We start from the raw sequence: 22,957 nt of genomic DNA, 5'->3' as shown, positions 1-22,957 counted from the left end.
GGGACTAAGGCATTTGGGGAACTATCTAGCCTGAGCTATAGATCTATTTAGGCAAAAAACAAGGGAATTTTCTGGTCTAAACTACAAGCGTGGGTTATATTTAACCTCAAGGTTTGCTGTTGTAGGTGCTTTGAACCTCAATGAACATTTGCAAAATGAGGAAAATCATATTTTTCTACTCCTTCTGTAGAAGTTATGTAACGCTCAGAGAATGATTAATCATGTTTGTCATGGAGGGAAGACATCACAGAAAAACAAATGCATACGAAAATTTCGTATCACACATGATTTCATTTTCTAAGGCAACTAAAACATGGCAGGAAGTGCTTGTTCTCTCCCTCTATTTCACTTAATAAGGTTAAAAAAAAAAAAGTGAAAATGCACCACCCTCCAAAAGGGAGGAGGCAAAGAAAGGCAAATGTGAGTAGATTTACAATAGCAAAACACAATGTAGGGTATTTACAAGAGGAAAAATTTATGGCCTCTTACAGGAATCTCTATTTGGAGATGACAAACCTTAGCAGACACGCAATTTATAAAACCACCACAATTAAGAACAATTTTTCAGTGCAAGGACATTTGGTTCTAAATATCCTACCTCTTAGGAATAGTTTTCTTGCATATTATCATCCCTTGCCTCTTAGAATACTTTGCAAGTTAAGACATGTTCTTCATGTCAAATACTTTGTGGAATTATAACCCAGCACATACGGAAAATAATAAAATTTTATGCCTCCAGAATTATTCACAACATGGAACTCCTGCTGCGAAAACTTGTTATAGATCAGAAATGTTCTACATCCTCTTCCTTTTGAATTATGTTCAAAGAGATGTTGAATTTTAATAGCGCTATGTGAAAGAGCTGAGTGAAATCTCACTGAAGCTGCCGGACAAAATCATCACCTTTCATTCAAGATAAATGTAAGAAACAAGCAAACTCTTTTATGAAGCCTGATAACTGAAATTACAGAAGTTATCATCAAAAACAAGAGAAACGTGAAGCATATGGACCCATGAGTTTCTCTAGAAACTCATGTGCTTAATGCAGAGAGAGAGTATTAATCAAGGCAAGATGATTAATCCTGATAAGCAGCATAAATGTGTAAAAGGAATAAAGAAACCACCAGCACAGCTCAACAAACTAGCATTGTGATCCTGGTAGAAGAAAAGCTGAAAGAGAGGTTGGGGGTAAAACACTGGGTGAATGAGGTTTGGAAAAAAAGAAGTTATTGCCTGTTCTTTGATTCTGTCTTTGTTCAAGGAAATAAAACTCTGTACTTTCTTTGTAAATAAAATGGAACTCTATCAAAGCAAAACCCTGTCCTGAGGATGAATTTTCTTTCCAGCTGAGAGGAAAACAACCCACAGACCTGACAAATTGTTTAACCACTCAGGTAAAATGTGAGGAGAGTCATCCAGTTTTCAAGAAAGGGAATTGTGAGGTGGAATTCCCACTGAACCAAAATAGAATCAATGAAGGTTGTATCTCTCAGAAATAGTAATTGGTAAAAAGATGAAAACAAGACCAGATAAAATTAAACGAAGACTTAAATCAGCTGGAGGCTTTTAAAAATTAATTAAAGTAGTGGTTGGAAAACTTCCAGAGTGGTCCAAGAGATGACAAGCAGGCAGAGATGAAATCTGTGCTTGAGCCACAAACACAGAATATCCAGACAGATTAGGAAGCCCTGTGGCAAAACAGATCAATGGGATGACTGACAACACAACTCCTGCAGGCTAGAAAATTTTCAAAGAAATGGGTGAGCCAGGAAAGTTGGAACTAACTTGGCACTTGCTGACTGAGAGGAGCTATGCCAAGAAACTAAGGAGCTGCAGAAGTAAACTGGAGGGTCAGAGATAACTGTGGAAGTCTGATGCCTGGAAGTGGTCTTTTGCCATTAGAAAAGCCACTGTAAGACTATTGTCTTTTTTATCATTATTATTTTTCACAACATATACAAATTTGAACACCATTTGAAAATTACCCAATATCCAGCTCAAACACTGTGTCTTTGAAAGAAAAACTTCCATCAAGCTGGATCTCTCAAGTCAATGTGAAAATCCAAATGAATAGGAAGTTGTACAGAAAATTCTGAGTCTAATGTCCAGCTCTATCTGCTCTAGTTAGATGGTACTGAAGAATGACACCTCCTCTTCTCCACCCTACCAAAAAGACATAATCTTCCAAGAAGTGGTCACTAGTGAGATCAATAAAACTTGTCCCTCTTCAGTCCCACAGTGGTACTAGGTTTGTATCTGCTCACCTGTGGGAAGAATGCTAAATGAGATGAGCCTGGATCAAGTGTCATCAGTGTTGTATGAAAAAGCTTTGCCTTGTTTGGGAAAGAGAAGACACTGATCTAACTGTGATCTTTGTTCAGATCTGGGCAACTCAAAAACAGTAAATGGGAATTTGATTGCTAAGTGTCTAATAGCACTTGCACTAAAATACTGGCCACTGAATCAACATAAGATGTTTTAGAGGAGCCTGCCAATAAAACCAGGAAAAAAATATCACCCAAAATTAATTATCTGTTTGATCTTAAATAGAGATAATGGATGTGACCACATGATCATGTAGCGGACAGACTAAGAGCAGCAGAAACAGCAGAGCAGCGTCAGAGCTCAGGAACTGAGGTCCTTTAGAAAGGAGCTTCCTCCAGATGCATCTGTATTCTTCTCTGCTGCCAGGAGGCATTCAGTCCATTGGACTAATGAACAGTTGGTCTGAAGTAAAACCTATGAAGTACTGTGACATTCTACAAATCCATTCATAGCGGGCCACACTGCTTGCTACTGTAGATGTAGTCACTGATTGGGGGAAGAATCTAATGCAAGCTTAAGGGAAACCAGTTTCAAAAGCTGTGTCAGAAATTTGAGCATGAAATCTAGACAGTAAAATCAGAAGCAGTTTGGATTTCATTATGAGTATCAGCTGTGCTGTAAATGCCAGGAAAGTTACCTTACACTTTCAAGTAAAACAAATGCTCCTTAGACCAGTGTTTTCTAGAAATCAGTTTGAAATACCTACAGAGTGGAAGCAATTATAACAAGTTCTTGCTGGGGCAGCCTTTCAGCCAAGATACAATGAAGTGGCTGCTGCTCACTGTGCAATGGTCTCTCAGAAATCTTAGCAGCTAAATCTCTGCAAAAATTAGGAGCAATACATCTAGTAAATATTGCTATAGACGGTGATGAAACTCCAAGTGTTTCTGCTGGACTTGCTAAAGCATGACAATGTGCATTTAGACAAGGAACAGCAGAATAGTCCCACATCCCTCTGGAGTCAGTCATTCTTCTCACTATCAGTCAGAAAACTGCCTCATTGAGCACAAAAAAGGGAAAAGAGCAATACAACTCAGCAACAGCTGGCATTAAGTGGAGGAGGGAGAGGGAGGAGAACCACTCAGAAGATGCATCAGGAATGAATAATTGAATCTTTAAACAGTCCCCAGTGGCAGCACCATGGAAGCACCATAAACTACAGAAAACTGTATTAAATAAATATCAAAGGATTGTGTCCTGACAGCAGTTAAGGCTCTATTTTCCATAGAACATTCAGGTTTCCCAGGCCTTACCTTAAAACAGGTACTATTACGTGAAAATCAGAAATTAAGTTTACTCCTGCAACTGGGCATAAACTGCAACATCTTCAAGCCATGGCTTTTCACTTGTACACTGGGTCTACTACATTGCAGTGGGTGAGGATGCACTGTTCTGTAAGGAGTTAATCTCTCTTAGCTTGTTTATTATGCCTAGTTAGTACTCTGGGGCATGTAAAAGGCTTGGGACAGGAACCGGTACATCGACATGTGTTCAGTAGGAAGTTTAAGAAAAGTGGGTGATGGACCAATCTGACATGGGCAGATTGTTATGCTGAAGTGACAGACATAATCAAAATAAATCTCAGAAACCAACTTTCCTATCCAACCTAATAGAATAAACAATAAAAGAACATCACATCAAAAATGGACACATAGCAACACTCGAACCAAAGGTGAACCATGGCTTCCAAATGGTTTGTGTGGAGATGTTCACAGCAAATCTGGTGGAGGGATGGAGTGAACTTTCACTGACAGATAACTGGGAGGAGAAATAGCAAAAAGAGCAGAAGGCAAGTGAAGACCCCTCCACTCAAAATAGCAAGAGGAAAGAAAGGAAAGAAAGGAAAGAGAGATCTTTTGAGTATGAAGTTGGAATGAAGAAGATTGGATCATAGAACAAAAAAATAACATTTCAGTTCTAGTCTCTGTGACCATGCAAACAGGTTGCCTAACTGTTCATACTGTGTTTGTATGATTAATTCTGATTTCTGCAATGCTTATACAAAGAGGGTTCTTTTTTCCAACATGTAAAGGGACAGGTGCAGGTGAAAATATACAAAATGTAAATATATAAATATGCAAAAATACGCAATTAAAAGCCTAGGCCTTAGGAATCATAAAATGTCATTGCAGAACAGCTAGTATAGAATTTGATTCTGCATGTTTAACTTAACAGATGCATTTTCAATTTCCATGCCTGTCATAAGGAATCCACCTACCAAGGGAAAAAAGATCAGTCTTCTCAATTGTGTCTAATTATCAAACAGTGAAGATAAAACCCACAAGTCACTTGAAAATTTAAGCCAGACCAAAAGTTCAACTGACTTCAAGCAGAAAGCATTTGCTCTGCCCTTCTAAAAACCAGTCCCAAAATATCTCAGACTGAGCACTTAAATATCCAGGCATCCAAAATTCAACAATTTTTTTGAAAATGTCCTGATTCCTCATCATAAAAGGTAGGAAATTGTGACATGAAAAGCATCTTCAATAGGGATCAGTTAATACTTTCTAATCATAGGTCATGTAATGTAGATGAAGAAATGATTTCAACTGTTGCAAGCTACTGAAATCCAATGACATCTGAAATTGTCACACAGATATTCTTTATCTTAACAAAAAATGCTTCTAAACTCATAATGCAAAACAAAACAAAAACAACATATGTTTGTGTTGATAATAAGACCCAGTTGGCCTCCTCTGCAAACAGCTCCTGTAGCCTGTCAGGTGCACTTCTACACTTCCAAAGGAATATCTAACACAGTGTATCCATCACACAATCACACACATCTAGCCCAGCAATGTGTGTATGTATGTCCAAATCTGAGAGCTGCACTAGCAAGTGAAACACCTGCATACAAAGTAAATTCCTATTTGTATATCAATAAATACTGCATTTAGCCCCAATCCTGCAAAAAATTCTGCCCCTAATTAAATTTAGCAGCTAGGTCTTGACTATGTGTGGTAAGGAAAACGCATAAGACTTTAAGCATATTGGGGAAGTGGGACATGTGAGAAGTAGGTTTCAATGGGAAAATTCATGGCACACAATGTTAGGTCCTTTCTAATCTGGAGAGGGACCATGAATTCTGGCTACATTCTTCAGAAGGTCAGGCCCTCTCAAAATCACCCAGTCCTTGGCAGTAATTTAATTACAGAGACCTGGCACTAAAACATGAATACTTTGGCCTGAGGTTTTCAATAATTTTCAGATCAACTATTCTTTAGCAGGGCTTGTCTTAATACATAGATGAATATCTATGTGCTACATTTCACAAAGACATTTTAGAATGAAGGTTATTACACCTATAGTGACTCAAGCACAACATATTTTTATACAACTCACGTTTCAAGAAACATAGGAAAACTTACGACATAAATTCAGTTTTCAAAGAGGTGTTTAACTTACCTGCCAGAAGTCAGCAACAGTAGCAGGGAGAGGGCCCTGGGTGGCAATATATGCAGGGTTTCTGGGGTCATGGTCCATCTGGAACAAGGAAAAAGAACATGAACTGGATTTATTTGAAAGAAAATCCCTTGCTGTATTAGAGACAGAAAGTATGTAAGGGCAGAACAAGGGACTTCCTAAAGTCCTGTCCCTCCATCTTTTATTGGCAAGCAGAGAATTTTATTTCTGCTTTTTTCCCCCAAAAGACTGATGCTACAAGACGAATATCATCACACATGATGAGCCATGTCCTATGTCCTCAATATGCAGAGTAAGATCACTTATGGTGGCTGACAAAGGCATTTATTTGAGATCAGTACTTGTGGTTTCATAGCAACCTAGGAGCCATTTGAAACATTTTTCTACACTGAATGTTAAGAATGCTCCACACATCTAAATATGTTCTCCATTTCCACTGTGCCAGTCAAGGGCACATGCAAGTAAAAACCAGCAAAAACGGGGAACAAATTCAGTTTCTGGCTTTTTCTGGTTAGCTGATTTATCTAAATGCATGGATTTGGCCTCAATGGAGGAAGTTCTGTTTAAAGACCTTAATTATTACGTTTAATTCAAGGAGCAGAAAATTCACTGAGCAGAAAAAATAAAGAATCTGAGAAACAAAGCCATCAAGAGTAAATAGGATTAGTGTGTTACAATGAATGTTTTTGAACTGATGGGTGGTTTTCTTGGTTCTAAATCTTAGGACTCATTCTGCTGAAAAAGAAGATCTGCTGATAGGATTAAAAAACAAACAAACTCATTCTAACCCTGGGCAAGACAAAACTTTGAACAAAAAGAAAAGAGACCCAGTTCAGCTCTCAGATGTGTGGGTGTGACTCAGTGACACTCAAGTCGGCGAGAGTTAACTTATATCCATGTAGCTGAAGGCAGAATTTGTCTCAATACATGATTCTGTTCTATAAGTAAAGATCTGAATAAGAATGAATGTGAGTCACATTTGCATTAACAGGCATCTCCTGAATTTATTCATAGCCTATCAAAATTTTCAGTGATGGTACATGTCAGCGCAAAAGAAGGCACCTCATAATTATGTGCAACATAAAAAAGGGAAGAACCATAAAAGAACAGATGTAAGTTATTCTAAAAGAACAACAATATAATGAATGTTGCAAAAAGGAAGAGAACACTTTTATGTTTCTAATTTTCTGACATATAATTAAGCCGGACTTAATATTAAAATTCCCCATGACAACACAACACAGGTAAAATGAAGTTACCGAATCAATTTAGACTAAAAGTTTACTTCTGATTCACCACCCATAGTTACAAAAAAACTTGTCCAGGATGTCTGTAACACCTTCATTTTATTCTGCATTTCATTGAGATGCTTCTCTTATCAGCAAATAAATCTTCAAAACAAGCAATTGCTCACAACAAATTTCAACCTTACTTTGTTTGCCTTTTGACAAAAGCAATTCTGATTGCAGAACATTGACTACTGTGGGTATTTTGAGACCAGAGGAAAACTAGCTTTCTTCAGAAAGCAGTATTAACAAAAAAACCTTAGGAACCACTTCAAAAAGGGCAACTATTTTTTTGTTTTATTTTGTAAGAGTTGGAGACACTGAACTAAAAACAACTGAAAACAACAGCAAATGGGATTAAGCAAATTCATGCTTAAGTGTTCTTTTTTTCCCTCCTTTATAGTTGAAATAATTTCTGTAGTTGTTTTGTTTTGAATCCTTAAGATCATCATTGTGCTGAAATGGTTTTCTATACTGGAACTAAAAATCTTAACTTAAAAAAATCGACCTATACTGAGGAGGACTTGATACTCCCTGTGGAAACTGTTGCATCCACTTGAAAATGATGTCACTTCTTCGACAGGTGAGAGCCTGGCTCAGAAATGTAACCAATAATGAATACACCAAACTTTAGAAAAATAATAATTTACTTTGAATTTCTTCTTAAAATAAATTCTTTGTATGTAGACGTGCCAGAAAACAAAGACAGAAGAAATCAAGCATTCTCATGGAGGAAACATTCCTCAACATTCAGCTGATAAATCAGGAATAGGCCAATCTTGGCATTTCAGCATTAATCAACCTCTGTCACAAAGGTGTTGTTAGAACGTGGTAAACATTACAATAAGCACAGAGTAGTGAAGTATATCAGCACTTTAACAATAATCCAAAAGACAATTACAATTATTATATTCCAAACACATTGTGGTGCACAAAAACCAATTATGAGTAGAAACTCTTCTTGCTTGGAGCAAGTAGAAGATGGCAGAAAGCCCTATCACACTATTAAATGATCTTTAACTGAACAAAAATAAGAGCAAAGATTAAACTAATTAAATGAAATTCCTGGTTTCATCAATTTTCTATTACATGTACTGTTTTAAAGGCCACGTATTTCAAGAAAAGTGTGAAAAATCACTACCCTGGTCACATTCAATTTAACATGAGTAGGTGATGGCAAGGGACGGCTCTTGAATGTTTTTGCTGCGTTCTTTTTGATTCTCTCAAGGTCACCAAGAACACTAAGGGCAACTTAATCTATCAAAGTTAACAGAAGTTTGAATAAAGAAATAAAGTCAGTAATGGGTTTTAAACTAACTAATCAAGGATCAAGTAAAAGGCTTTTTTTTATGTCACTAGTCATTATCTTCTTTCAAGGATCCCTCAGATTTCTCACTTCATGAAAATAAAATAGAAAATGTATTCTCCAGAGAAGAATGGAGAACTGCAGACTCCATATAATCAAGTATTAAACCAAAAATTGACTGTTTGCTAACATTTTACATCGGAACAACCTTCAGAAATCACCCTAATAGTAGTTGTTCAAAAAGAATAGGATTCTTCCCTCTATTTCCCCATCAAAGCATCAAGTTCACAAGGCTTACATCAGAACCGGATCGAACAGCCATTGTTAGAAAGAAAAAGCTGCAATTATTACAGCTGTTCTACTATGATGGAATTCTCATTTTCTACTGCAGTACAACAAAGGCAAGTCTGGTGATAATGCTTCAATCTATTTTTCCATGATTTTATATTAGGGATCAAGGATTACTATAACTGACCACTGACTGCGGTGATTTCTGTCACTACCAATATTGAAAGCAAATGGAAACAAACAGGAGGAGCATTGAGATTTCTTCTTGGAAAAGAAAAACTAGATAAAACTTTAGTGACACAACTTGTATTTTTCTACAGTGCTTTGTAATATAAGTTGAATTACAGTACCTTAAAGTAGGAAAAAATATAAAGAACACTATCACAATTGGTTTCACCTTTGTTAACATCAGACCACAATTTCACCTGTGCTTTACTAGAGAATAAAAGCTACACCTTTAGTTTTTCCTTCAAGAGTTCTATTATCTTGCTGTCTTATCCCAGGACTTTGCAAGGATTCCCTTAAGAACGCTGAAATTCGTTGAGTTTTTCGATAGAGATTGTGCTGCTGCATGATTTCACTGATAATGCTGATGGAATACAGCAAAATCAATACATTCTGGGAGTAAATCCTCAAATGTATTGTATTTGGACTTGAGAGTGGCACACGTAGATTCTTATTAAGTAGCCTTGTAAAATTGTAAACTTAAGTAAAACCATCAATCGGCATCAATGACCATTTTGAAATCTCACATAAATGATAACACATTCATTCCTGCCCTTTACCTTCCCTTTCAGCTTGTCAGATCCTTACTTTCCACAGAGAAAGATGCTGGGTGAGATGTGGTCTCAGTCACACCATTTACCTTCATCTAAATCCTCTGAATCCAGCTGAAATATTCCTAAATCACATGAGATCAGAATGAGATCCAGTGTACACCAAATCTGACAGAAAGGAAGTTGAAATCCCACTAACATCTTAAAAATTCATATCCATTCAAGCTGCTGTGTGGTTTCCAGACTTAATGTGTTTATAGCACCAACAAAATCTACTTCCATGCATGTGTTTGTTACACAAAGTATAGGCAGTCTCTAAAAGTAGAAAAAGTGTATTTGTTTATGTATAAGAAAGCATATCCTGCAAATGCAGATGAACTTTGTAATCATATTTATCTCAGCATTAAAATTAAAAAGGTAGACTAGTCCTCCCCTTCATGTTTGAATTAAAATTTAAAACAATTTTTTAAATCCTTCCTTTAAAACCCCTAATGGAATCAAAGAAGTAAATCTGGTTGTGAATGCCATTATGAATTTCAGAGCCTATTCTTGGTGATGTAATTTGTATGCTGTATTTGAACAAACTGTCATGCTAATGACATTCCTCAGTCTGGTGTCTTCAATAATAAGCAAACTGAGTTTTAAAATGTAGTTGATGGGATTTTTTCTCTCTCAGACGCCCTATGAGGAAAAACAGAATTTCCCATTTACTTTCATGACCTCTGATTTAAAAGCAAAGATTGCACATTATTTACTACTGGATGATTTTCCTGAAATTTAATGAGGACTAAGTACAAATATGACAGAAGTAATTATCACAGTTTTATTCTGCACAGTCAGGGTCTCCTTGTGCTGTAATTGCGAGCCTTTCATTCAGCTGCCGATAGCAGAGTTATTATCATAGTACTTTATGTTATTTCAGAGAGGAGGGAAACAGATTTCTACCCTGCAAATTTATCCCAAGGACTCATTTTGCCTGGCCTTACACTACAGTGAAATTAAAGACCTATGGGAAGAACTTGGACTAAATCTTTCCTGATTCTCCTCACCCATTCCCAGCTGCTGTGAGGTCACCAATCTAACCCCAGTTTTCACATCATATTGGAGGGGTAGCATTTTTTAAAAGGAGGAAACACGTGGGCAGGTGGCCAGCTCATTGTCTAGCATGCAGATTTTTTTTAAGGTGTGCTGCTGCACTCATTTAGACTTCAGTTAAGGTTGAGTGAGCCCCAGCTGGAGACTGGACCACTGACCCAGAAGCTGGAGATACCCAGTGACATGTACCCGACTGGCAGTTTCCCTTTCTGAAGCTCAGATATAATTATTTTACACTCTTCTTCCACCAGACAGCTCACACACGTGGGGAGGAAAAAGCCTCTTCCAGTCAGTTCAGCCTGTACTGATCCTGAGCTATTAATGCCCATCTTGCAGCTCATCACAGTGCTCACTCCTCACCCAAGTGCTGCAATGCCAAATGCACCAGGAGCATCCCTGTATTGATATGATAATTACCGAGGTTATTTAAGTGGAAAGACAGCAGTCTGAAGGAAAGAAATGGTAGGATTTTGCAAGAGCAAGTGAAGGTAGATCAGTACTGTACTGGTACTCCACATCCACTGCACACTTACAAGGACACTGACTGAATGTGTGCCTGCTAATAGAAAAGATCTCAAATAGAGATCAGCAGTAATAGCACGTATGTCCAGCTCAGGCTGCAACAGCTGTACAACCACAGTAAATATTGCAGAATCAAGTGCCCAACATAATATTCCAGCAGGCAATTGAGGTGGAGAGGAACAGAGACTGAATCTCTCTGCCACTCCTATATTCTACCTCATTATCCAAAAACTATACCAGATTAACAAATATGTTTACACTAACCTGAAGATAGTTAATTTTTTTTTTTTTTGAAATTCAACAGTTTGCAGGGAATCTTTCCAAACCATGGGCTTGCAAAGCAGTGTTTTCCTCCTGTCAACCTCCCACTGCATCACCTTCAGGAAACACATATTTTGATCTACTGCTTTTAAAATAGCAAAATGACTACTCACTCAGTGAAATGAACTCACGTAACTGTCTGCAGCACACCTTTGCTTGGAATAGCAGGTCTACACAAATGTCAGCTGTGGCACTTCTCCCCACACAGTAGGTTCTCTATCCTACCATTAAGAAAAGGAACTCAAGAATTTCTCTTGCTAGTTTTTCTTGGTTATGCAAGTTACTGGGTACTTGTCTCAGTCTAACAAAACACTTGTGAACCCACTCTTCTCTGGGTATAGAAATATTTCTGCAAGAGATATTAAGACAAGCATAAGATTTTTTGCTTCATCACTGTGACTTGTTTTATTGAACAAAACTCTTGAGACTGGGAAAGCTACAAAAAAAGAAATACCTTCTAACCCTGCAGAATGAAACACCCTTATTAAGAGCTGGATAGAAAGGCAGCTTCTGAGTAAAAAAGAGTTAAAGCTGTGGAAGCAGAGACCCTCTGCTTGCATTAGCTTCAGGCATCCTGGCAAAGCAAATCAGTTTTGTCAATGGGATATCTTGGTCCTGTTTCTTCACCTCCAATACTACTTAATCTAATACTTTTCAGTGTAATTAAAGAAATAATTACACTATAATACAGAATTACAATTGCAACAGGCATATACACACATGCAAGAATTTATCCCTTCTCCAACCAAATCTGTGCACTAAAACTAGTTAAGCTGTGTCTACACAGACTTTTGGGTAGGTTCAGTAGCCCATCTTGGGTTTTTGGTAAACCCCAGCATTTGTACAGCTGCCACCACTGAACCTGGCTTAGCACTGTCTACAGATCCTGTAACTCCACTTTAACACCAGGTTGTAAACATGTGAATTACAACCAAGCTCTTACAAGAATACAATATCCTACTTCCAGTTATCCCCTCCCACTCCTGTGCTTCCCAAAAAAACCTCTCAGTTTCTACTACCAAATTAAGGCTTGACCAAACATAACTCACCAACTGTGTCCTGAAGACATGCAAAGAGAGCACTGAAGCCCTGGAGCTGGGCCTCTGTGCATGACTTTACAAGCAGGATACATATTCCTTGGAGTACCAACTTACTGTGATCTGCTGATCCTGGTGCCAAATAGAGCTTGGTCTAGTCAGAGACATACCTAAAAGTAGTTCAAAAACTCTAATCTGTGCACGTCTGTTCTTGCCCTCTAAAATGGAAATTGGCAATCCCTGAATGTGCAAGTGCTTTGGCTTCTCATCTACCCCAAGCGAAAGACAAAAAAATCCCAAAGATGTTTGTTGACTTCTGTGTATTTTCTAACTCTCAGAATATAGCATTTTGATATGTTGAAGGAAATGAAGCTTTTGAACTCTGCTGAAAGTAAAGAAAACAGAGATCAGGGAGCAGCTTTTATGTACTTGTGGGTTTTTTTAAGAAAAAAAGTATTGTTAACAACACTGGAAGTAAGCAGACTGTAATTTCATGCTGTTGCAAATTGTCAGCTGCCTTGCCCACACGAAGTCATTTAACTGGGGGAGTGACACTCCCCAGGAAAATGAGCCAGTAATGGCATATACAGCCCACTGCAGTGAGATCTAATTCTCCATCCTAAGTTCTTTTTCATAGTTTCCCTCTAATAACTTTAATTAGTGCCTAATTAATGTGAATAAAAAGTATGAGAAAAAGTGACTCCAATACTAGCAGTTCCACAGAGGTCAAGGATACTGAGCCTTTTCCCCCCTTCACATGGATATCATGACACTTCCATTGAGATGGTATGACAGGGCAATGCTACTGGAACTATCATACCTATTTTGTGTCTACAAAGAGAGACCTTTTCTCCCTATCACCTTTCACAGACCAGAGAGGATTCAACTTACATAAGGTGGGAAAGGGCAGCTTGGCCACACTGGAGTATCTGGATGCAAAAATTGGATTGACCTACTTTGCAGTTGGAATGAATATATAAGGGATAAGGGATCTTGTTCTTGCTTTGAAAATAGCAAGCTCAGAGAACCAGAAGAGCTACAGAAACACCAGGTTGCTCATCAGTGGGTCACCAGAGGAAGAAATGTAAGAGGAAATGTCACTTTCTGATGCAGAAGAAGCTCAGAAGTCTGTGGAGCTCAGCTCTCCATGACTACAAAATCTATTCCTCCCGTGGCTATAGCTAGTAGGGCAAAGCAAAAAAGAACAAGCTATTTTTACCTCCTTGGGGAAGGAAAAGCTCCACTAAGGGTATAGCATTGAATTTTATAATTCGTAAGTTAATAATATCAAGTACAGAAAACCCGGCAGTGTTACAAGGTAGAATGAGGACTATCTAATGACTTTGTTTTCTTAGTACATAAACTTAAAAGGTACTTATTTATGTATTTATTTATTTATTTCTCTTCAATTTGTAAGGACAGCCTGAAACATCAGAGTTGTGAGGTGCTCACAGCCTGAGGTTGCGCAATCTGAGCGGTGAGGTGCCTCAAGTGAGCATATTTTGGCAACAAGGAAAGACAGGGATCAACTATTTGGATTATTTCTCATATGTTACCATACTTACAATTGGACTAGCATTGACATAGTCTGAATTGTCGTGGCTGCTTTCACCTTTCAGACATATCCTGGAATGGTCATCTGCAAAGGAGAAAATAAGAGAAGAAAGTTTCTATAGCAGTATTCTACCCATTATAAGTTACAATGTTAGATTAATGTGCATTTCAAGACAGGTAAATGTTAAGTATCAGAAAGGATACTTCCTTCTGATTCCCAGCCTAGCCATAGCATTGATACAGCCACAGCATCACAGTCTGACTCAGGAATGAAGCACTGGGATATTCCAGAGGCTCAGTCTCAGAAAAGCCTGTCTTCCTGAGATGCACTGTGATGTGTTACAACCTCTCTTAACTAAAACAGGAATATGCTCTGTTCAGGGAGTTTAAGATTTAAACTCAGCAAATCACTAAAAAAATTCCCAGTATTATAGGAAAAAATTCCCAGTATTATAGGAAACACTCCTGTGTTTGCAGGGTCATAAAACAGGGAAGCTGACGGAACTTTGTCCACCTGGCTTCTCTACAGAATGAACAACAGGAGCACTGAAGTACAGTTGAGAGATGCACAGTAAGTTAATCTGCCCTGATCAGAGACCAGTGCTGTGTGGTGCTCCACTAGTGACATGGGGAGACAAGACGACTTGAAGATGAAATCCCAATCACAATTGCACTTAAAGTACGACTGGAGCACACATAGATATCTTACACTGGTGCTATTGTAGGTGGTTCATATCAAGGAAAACACCAGTTCTGGACACAAGAGACTTATGTTGTTTGTCCATCATCAAGATTATTTTATCACTTTTTAACTTGTAATTTTACTGGTGCTAGCTCAATTATATTTAAACCTGGTAGACCCCAAACTCTAGTCTTTTCTTTTTTTTAAATTTTTTATTTCAGGACGTATATAATGGATGGGTTTTATTTGTCTATACTTAGACAGCGACAATGCAGATGTCTGCATCTCTTCCAATCATCTAGACTCACTTTCTGTAAGAGAAAAGAAATATTTCTAGGTGATGAATCATTTCATCCTGATTTAGCTGTCTCAAACAGGCCAAACTGTACTCAAGAAATGCCATTTCTTTCCATTGACTAAAGAAAGAAAGACCAGACCACACTCAGATAATTTATGAGAGAGATCTCTAAGTCTTTACATAAGAATCTCAAACAGCTTGTACCTGATACATAACCAGTGTGATTTATACTTCTCAGCAAACCTATTCCACACAGTATATTGTGGGAAGAGGTTGTGGAGCTGTCCTTTCCGTAACCCTTTACAGCTGAACATGGATACTGATGTTTTGAGAGGATCTTTCCACTGATTTTTCAAATAGACAAAATAAGAGTATAGGAATACAGCCTGTCCCCTTTTGTACCTTGTCTAGTGGCCTGTGACACCACTCTTAACACCAGGATTCCAAGATGCTTTTTAAACTATTAAGTACCAGCCAATATTTTAATCAAGAAGAATAATAAATGAGTTATCAAATATTCTAAGTACCTCACAGGAGGTTAAGTTCATTCAACAGTAATGCCATGGCAGTTCAATATATGAGCAAGACAGAGGAATGCTTGTACAAGTGTTTACAGTCATTCAATCTCACCCAACAATGTCAACAACATTCTCCTGGAATAAGATCAGTGATGAATAAGTCATGTCAAATGAATGAAGAGCCAGTCTTTACTATTCACATAAAATTATTTTCCCTGGTAAGGTTTCAACACAACAGAAGGATGAAGAAGATGAGAGAGGGAACATGTTCGTGCACATTATTCACTTCCACCTCACTTTGGCACCATTGCACAAAAAATCCAAAATATAAAAATGAATTTTTGATGCCTGAGATCTTGGGCTACTCAATACTTTCTACAGGAAGCTTTACAATGAGCATTGTCACAGAGTGTCTGAAGAATTACAGCTCTAAAGCCTTTTGGCTTTGCAGAAGATATGCAGGTTACATGCAGCAAATGTGGTCTCTCACATATCCTAAACTAAGCAAGCACTCAGGATAAGCCCCGTTCGCTGGACAGCAAAAGTGTTTGAACTAATCACCAAAGAAAACATGTGAAATGTTTTCAAATGGATGAGGGAGAAAGAGCAGACAGTGATCCATCAGTTTTTAGCAAACAGACGCAGGGTGACTCTCCGATAAAAGTCAGGTGTCAGATAAGTAACTTCAGGATTTTTCTTTTTAAAACAAAATGTTTTATCCAGACCCTCTGAATAATGCCATGTCATTATTCTGCTGTCTTGGAGGGTTTATCAGAGGGTGAGACTTGTTAAGGCTTTGGTAGTGAAAAGGTGGTGAGACTGTATTTGCACTTAGAAAAAAAAGTGTGCAAAAAAGGTTGTACATGTGTTTTCCGCATATATCAAGAGTTTGCACCCCTGTGTGCTTCAGTTGCAGCATCAAGCATTCATATTGACAATGAACAGATTGTGCTTGTCTATGCCTGTTATCACCTCAAAGCTTCTAGGAACTTGCATAATAGATCTTCAGAAACAGGCAGGGAAAGAAGAAAAGGGAAAAAAAAACCATAACAGAATACCACGGACACCAGAACGTTATGATAACAATGAGCAACTACAGGGAAAATCACCAAAGTAATAACTTTTTTTTTTGTAAACTGCATATTGATTATGTTGGAAGCAAGGAAAGAGAATCAGGAGAAGCAGGAAGTAAAAGTAAGGACAGGCATGTCAAAAAAAGGAAGATACGTAAGATCAATCTAAAAAGCGAGAAAGATGAATGAAGAAACAGGAGAGGAGAGGGATGGTAATAAGGCAGTGAGAGAAAAGACAAATGCTATTACTAGGTAGTGCAATCTGGCCAAGCTACAACTCATCATCATTTTAAGTATCTACAATAGCTGCTGCTGAGTGCTGAACTACTTTGCATTTGCTATTGCTCCAGCCAAGCCACAGCTGAAAGAAAAGCAAAATATGCAGATGGATATATGTGGCAGAGAGAGGCTTCCTAAATAAGATGGCTAGACTAATCTGTGGCTGTGGAAAAATATAGCACAATGTTGTATTTTAGACACATATAAAATATAAATTATAAAATATAAAGGATAGAGGATAAAGGACATAAAGGCACACATGAGTTTACAGTACATAAAAATTCAATTTGTAGACTAAAAAAATCTAAGTTTTGGCATCTACATACAGATATCTTCATGTGAAGTGGTTACACTTAATGGAGCTCTATTTAGTTGGCTAAACATGAGGATGTAATGTTTGAGAGACTGTAAAGTAGATGAGACATTGCACAAGGATAACAGATACAACACAAGACCTAAAGACTTGTACCCTCTTGAACTGGCATCTGAAGCTCACACAGGATATACAGTGGCATCCTAGAGCCATTTCATTGTAAACTAAACACCAACTTTTGGCCATTGCAGAGCTCTCTTGATGTCACTGCACTAACTGGCTCTTCACTGGCTGGTGGTATCAGGTGCTTTGACACCTGGCTCATGTGGAGGCAGCTACACAGAGACACTTAAATTTAGGCATCCTAATCTATGATTTCACTGACTCATGCCCAGAGAACTTGATTTTAATGCTTGTGTGTGGGTTTCTAGTGGTATCTGAGGTGTTTCAAGGACACTCAGGCTAGCAGCTAGGAGAGGCACAAACTTCTCACAGAGCTTGTGTAATAGCTGCTAGTTCTGCCTGGGTACCTTGAATACTTTAGGCATCTCAAATGGCACTGGATCCCTCTGTCTAAACTTAATGAAGATCTATTATTTCTGTTATTAGATGGGGATTGAAAGCTTGGAAAAGTAAGACTCACATCTTCCCTCTATCTTCTGTTTCCTTTTAATCAGATACTTCTGAAGGAACAGAATCAACAAAAAAAAGGTTAAAAACAAGGAATATGGACAACTCTGGATTGTGTGAACCCAGGCAACACAGATCAGGGCAAATCTTACAACAATCAACCTGGCCCATTCTGCCTGGATCATCATTCTCTTCCTTATAGATTTAGACTGATTTTTTCCCATACAAAGCACTGTATAGAACTGCACTGAAGTAAGAAAGGGAAGAACTACTGAGGAGCAAAAGTGGAGCAGTTTGAAGACTATGAAGAATCATAATCTGTTGATTATCATTATTTTGCCTATAGATGATGGGCACAAAATGGAACTTTTCTTGTCTGAACTGAAATCAAGTTCATTTATTTCAGAGCACTATTTGTAAATCCATTCCTGACACAGATAATGAACAAACCCGGAGGAGGTGCCCTCTGTTCAGGTGTTCCATCTTCGGTGCACAATCCCTGGCTGTGCTCTAAAAGCACACAAGCCTCAGAGCTGGGTGCATGTTCTGCCCACAAATGCTTTGCTCTCCTTTGTAGGAAAGCCAAACACAGAGATAAGCAGGTTGCTTTAATATCTACCATGACCCATGGACACAGCTACAGTGGGCAGCTTTTGATAAATGTTCACTACAAAAACTTGTTTGCCAAATGCTTTAAATACTTGTATATATTTATGTGATACATACATCAAAACATACAGTATTGACCCTATTGAGATGGGTTTGTTTTGCAGAGATGCAAAAAGGGAAAAGAAATTCTGGAAAGCTTTTTTTGGGCTGCTCATGTATTACTACAGAAAAAAAAGGTGGCACTAAATTATAGTACTAAATATAAACGTCAGCTGCCCTAAATTATAGCAATCTGCTTGTTGATTGGATAGAAGGATACAGTTTTGGTAATCTAGAACGTACAGGTTACTCGAATTGTTATAATTTTTTTAACTAGTAATTAATTAAGTGCAATGTCAAGGTGTTCTGTAATCAAGTATTTTAAAAGCTGTTTGTAAATAGAGAAGAAAGGTATAAGAGCAAGCCATGATAAAATTGTGATAATGTTAATCTAGAAATTAAATCAGTTATATAATCAGTAAAAAATAACACTGTATTATTTTAAGACTGGTTAAGAAAGGAAAATGCAAAGCAAATACAACATGATACTAAAGCTTCTTTGAGGCCTTCCTAAGATGAAATCTTCTACATGAATTGGCAATCTTGTTCTACCTTGACAAGGTGATTATTAATATGAAAGGGGTAAGGACACACTAACAAGACATTACTCTATGAAAATACATTGAATGTAGCATAACAACTCTATAGCATATTAAAACCATATCAGGTTTGCTTCTTCATTTATTATGAAGCAAATCTATGACTTTTTTCTATAGTTTTAATGCCTAACAAGGAAAAAAAAGTGGGCAAACGGGGCCTTCTCATCTCAGTCTAATTTTGGAGTGTAAAATAACCAGCTTATCAAAATTTAATATTGTTTAAATTCTATGCCACACTTTTCACTCATCAACAAAACAGTTTTAGGGATATAACATGACAGTTGTTTACCAATGTGTAGCCACTTCAGAAAGTGAAGGCAGGTAATTTTGTGCAATTCAGTCAAAAAGGAAAATTCCCTAATGCACTAATAGTTGTAATAGAAGTTCCCACATTGTAGAAACAAAGTAAAAATAGCATTTTGCCTCTTAAATGTGCTAAAATACTTTTAACTAAAACTTCAGATGGATTGTGGTCACCCTGTCCATGTCCAAATACCTTCCCAGGTAGTATTGATTCAGGCTAGACACAGCAGTGGGAAGAACAGGCATAACAATATGCCATGGAAGAAGCAATGGCAGAGAACTGAAGGTTGATCAGTGTAGGCTGATACATCTACATGGTACCATATGATGAAAAGAGACAGACTATCTTAGCTCTGAAAATAGTTTGGCTCTCTGGTGTTGCATGACATTGAGGTGCTGGAGCACGTCCAAAGGGCACCGAGGCTGGTGAAGGGTCTGGACCACAAGTCCTATGAGGAGCAGCTGAGGGAGCTGGGGGTCTTTATCCTGGAGAAAAAGAGGCTCAGGGGAGACCTCATCACTCTCCACAATTACCTGAGAGGAGGTTGTAGCGAGGTGGGGGTCGCTTTCTCTTCCCAAGGAACCAGTGACAGGACAAGAGGAAACAGACTCAAACAGTGCCAGGGGAGGTTTAGATTGGATATTAGGGAAAACTTCTTCACCAAAAGGGTTGTCAAGCATTGGAGTAGGCTTGAGTCACCATCCCTGGAGGTATTCAAAAGATGTGTAGATGTCACACTCAGGGACATGGTTTAGTGGTGGACTTGGCAGTGCTGGGGTAATGGCTGAACTCGATGATCTTAGAGGTCTTTTCCAACCTAAATGATTCTTTGACACCCAAGTAAAAATCTCTGCTCTTTAGCACTATTACGGTCATGTTACTTCTGGATTTAGAGTTAGACAAGTCTAGTCTGAAGGTTTCTATCTTAGTTCATTGTATCATGCAGACACAGTTTCTACATCAGTCAAATAATCAGCACCAATTTCTGGCAACACCTGTAGCTCCCATGCTGTCTCCAAGGCAGCAACCAAAACCAATCTGGCTTAATTTATGAGCAGGGACTTGAAATAGCTTAAGATGGTCTGACTTGTAAGTCCATATTGAATAGAACACTTTAAGCAGGAAGATTAACTTGGATCAATACCAATTTTCATGGAGCAATTTTCACTTCCTGTCATGTCAGTTAAATTCTGCTTTTTCAGGACGGAAAAGAGCACAGAAGTCTTGCACTCCTTTAATTAATTTAACTTCCATGGTGGCTTCTTTAGAACTGCTCAACAGATCTTATCCCAAAACACATGGAAGTCAGCAAACTGCTGCTGTTGCCCCAAAAGGCTTCCAACCAGCATCATATTTACTCAGAAGAATTAATGTTGCCAAACCACTGTACTCCTCTCCTGAGGAGCAAAGTATTGCAGAAAGAGCCACTACATAAACAAAAGAACCAAACTCTGCTGAAGCAAATATGAAAGGACTTATGGGCTCAGTTAAATTATTACATACTTCCAAAGAATCTTCACTCTAAATCTGGCTATGACATTTACTTAATGTGTTACCTGTCATTTCCCCATTTCTAAAGGAGGAATAGTACTTATTCAAGGTTCTCTTAGCGAAAATTAATGCTTTCAGGGCACTTTAAAAATTAAAATAGATACATATGTTTGCCAAGCTATCCAGCTGGATTGTGGGCACACTGATTGAGAGCATTTTGGTTGCTGTGGACTGTGCATATATTCTCAGTTTCATTTTTGTTTCATTGGTTGCTTAATAAAATGTGTGCCCATAGATTACCAATGTAATCTATGAGATACATATATTTGCATAGGAAAAATATGTTACTTTTATTTCAAGCTCAGAAGGTGGCTGCTTACAGGAAAGAACAGGTTTTAGGAATATAAACATGGGTTCCTCTTTTTCCCCCCTTTTTCTCTTTTTATCCTAAGCCTTGCAGAGAGAAGCCAGTTTGTAAGCTTATCCACTGAAACCTAAAGGGGTTCTTTCAGTACAGCTGAGTATCTGATAAACAGATGATCTAGCTCTGACTATAGACTGCTGGTATTACTGTTGGATGGACACGATACCAACTTGTCTAAACACATGCCAAACTTCTTTCTGTTGAATGGCTACAGATGCCACTCTTGTATAGAAAGTATATTTCAGCATTGAAAAGCACCCTGGCTATGGGATTTCATGAGACAGCACAGCTGCAGCATCAGTGTTATGTGGCACAGTTGTGCATTTTAGTAACATATATGCAACTTTCAAGGAGATAAACATGGTCTGATACGACAACACGACATGCACCCAGCCCATAGCTGTAGCCCCATCTTTCTAGTGCACACAGAAGCTGCTCTGCATTCTATTTGCCTGTCAGCTGTAGTTTTCAAACCACTGTGCAAAGGGTATTTGGGAAAGTGTGAAGAGCTTAAAATGCTATGATCTGAATGAAAGTGTACCTACATGGTACTACAGCCTGGGAGCGGTTCTTCTGGATATTTTCCTCCTGCTGTGCAACGGTGGTGTCGCTGGGTTCGGCCTGATAAGCACACAGAGCTTCCCACTCTTTCTCCAGACGATTCTTGTTTTTCAGGTGATCTTCCATGTAGGACTGGAATTAAAAGAATACTGCATTAAGCATTTACTTAGATAGGCTCAAAAGCTAAGCTAAAAGGATATTTCTCAAGATGGAAAGCACGGGAATCCTAAGCTTTGGAGTAAAAAAAAAAACCCTCAGTTTTATGGCTAATTTATTTACTTCAGGGATTTAACTTCAAGCTTATTTGTGCTATACAGAATGAGAATGTTAAAATGTACCAGTGCTAACAGAGAGAAAATGTGTGAAACATCCAGTTACTGAGCTTCAGGAGGAAAGTGTTTCTTCTTCAATACTTAGAAAACATAAGCACAACCATCTCTTTCATCAGGCAATGGAAAAGAAACAAAACTCCATTGACAAAAATTACGACAAACAACAGCTCCCGTCAAACCAAAGGCTTTTAAAACTAAAGTCCAAGCACATATGCAAGTAACAGCAATGATAGAGCTGTCAAAGAGAATTAAAAAATAGTCAAGAAGAAGTGTCATGGTTCAAGCACTGGGTCATCAGAAACTCATTCTACATATGGACTGGCACAGAGAGGGCATAGAACTAAGGTGTTGTTAATTAATACTAATATGTGTAGTTAAAGATTTTACATTGCATTCAGCTTAATTAACAGTGTTAGGAAAGCATCACCAAAGAAAACTCTCTGTCTGTGGAAGGAGTGATCGCCCATCAAAGCATGTTGGTGCAGGTCTTAAGCTTTTGCAGATCTCCCATGGCTAGAGATCCAGTCCAGCAGTGGATCAGGAATTAAGTTCCAAAGATTTGTGGAAAGTGAACCAAAAGTCTATTCCTTCACCCCATGGACCCAAAAATCATCCAAGTAGGTGAGGGGAAGAGAGCAGAAAGGAAAAAGGGTAGGGAAAAATAGAAATCTTCCACTCCTTTAAACGTGAGAATCAAGAAAGTGATCACCTGGTACTGTAAGCCTACTTATACAACCTTGACATCTTCTCCTGCAGCAACAACAGAACCATCTCACATTACACACTGTTCATATTTGTAAATTAAACTCCAT

At 38.1% G+C, this 22,957-nt stretch overlaps 1 protein-coding gene across 1 annotated transcript in view; it reads right to left on the bottom strand.

Moving 5' to 3' along the window:
* Positions 1–22,957, bottom strand: part of PTPRN2 (protein tyrosine phosphatase, receptor type N2) — a 645,766-nt gene that overhangs the window by 41,674 nt on the left and 581,135 nt on the right. Inside the window, exons 15-17 of the mRNA XM_027687014.1 lie at positions 21,798–21,945; positions 13,945–14,018; positions 5,731–5,808 (exon numbers count right to left, since the gene is read on the bottom strand). Of these exons, the coding sequence (XP_027542815.1) occupies positions 5,731–5,808; positions 13,945–14,018; positions 21,798–21,945 (300 nt within the window). The remainder of the gene's footprint in view (positions 1–5,730; positions 5,809–13,944; positions 14,019–21,797; positions 21,946–22,957) is intronic.

The sequence above is a fragment of the Neopelma chrysocephalum genome, unplaced genomic scaffold (assembly GCF_003984885.1).
Source record: "Neopelma chrysocephalum unplaced genomic scaffold, ASM398488v2 Primary Assembly neopelma1_72, whole genome shotgun sequence".
Classification (NCBI taxonomy): Eukaryota; Metazoa; Chordata; class Aves; order Passeriformes; family Pipridae; genus Neopelma; species Neopelma chrysocephalum.
This window is presented reverse-complemented; position numbering and strand designations above follow the sequence as displayed.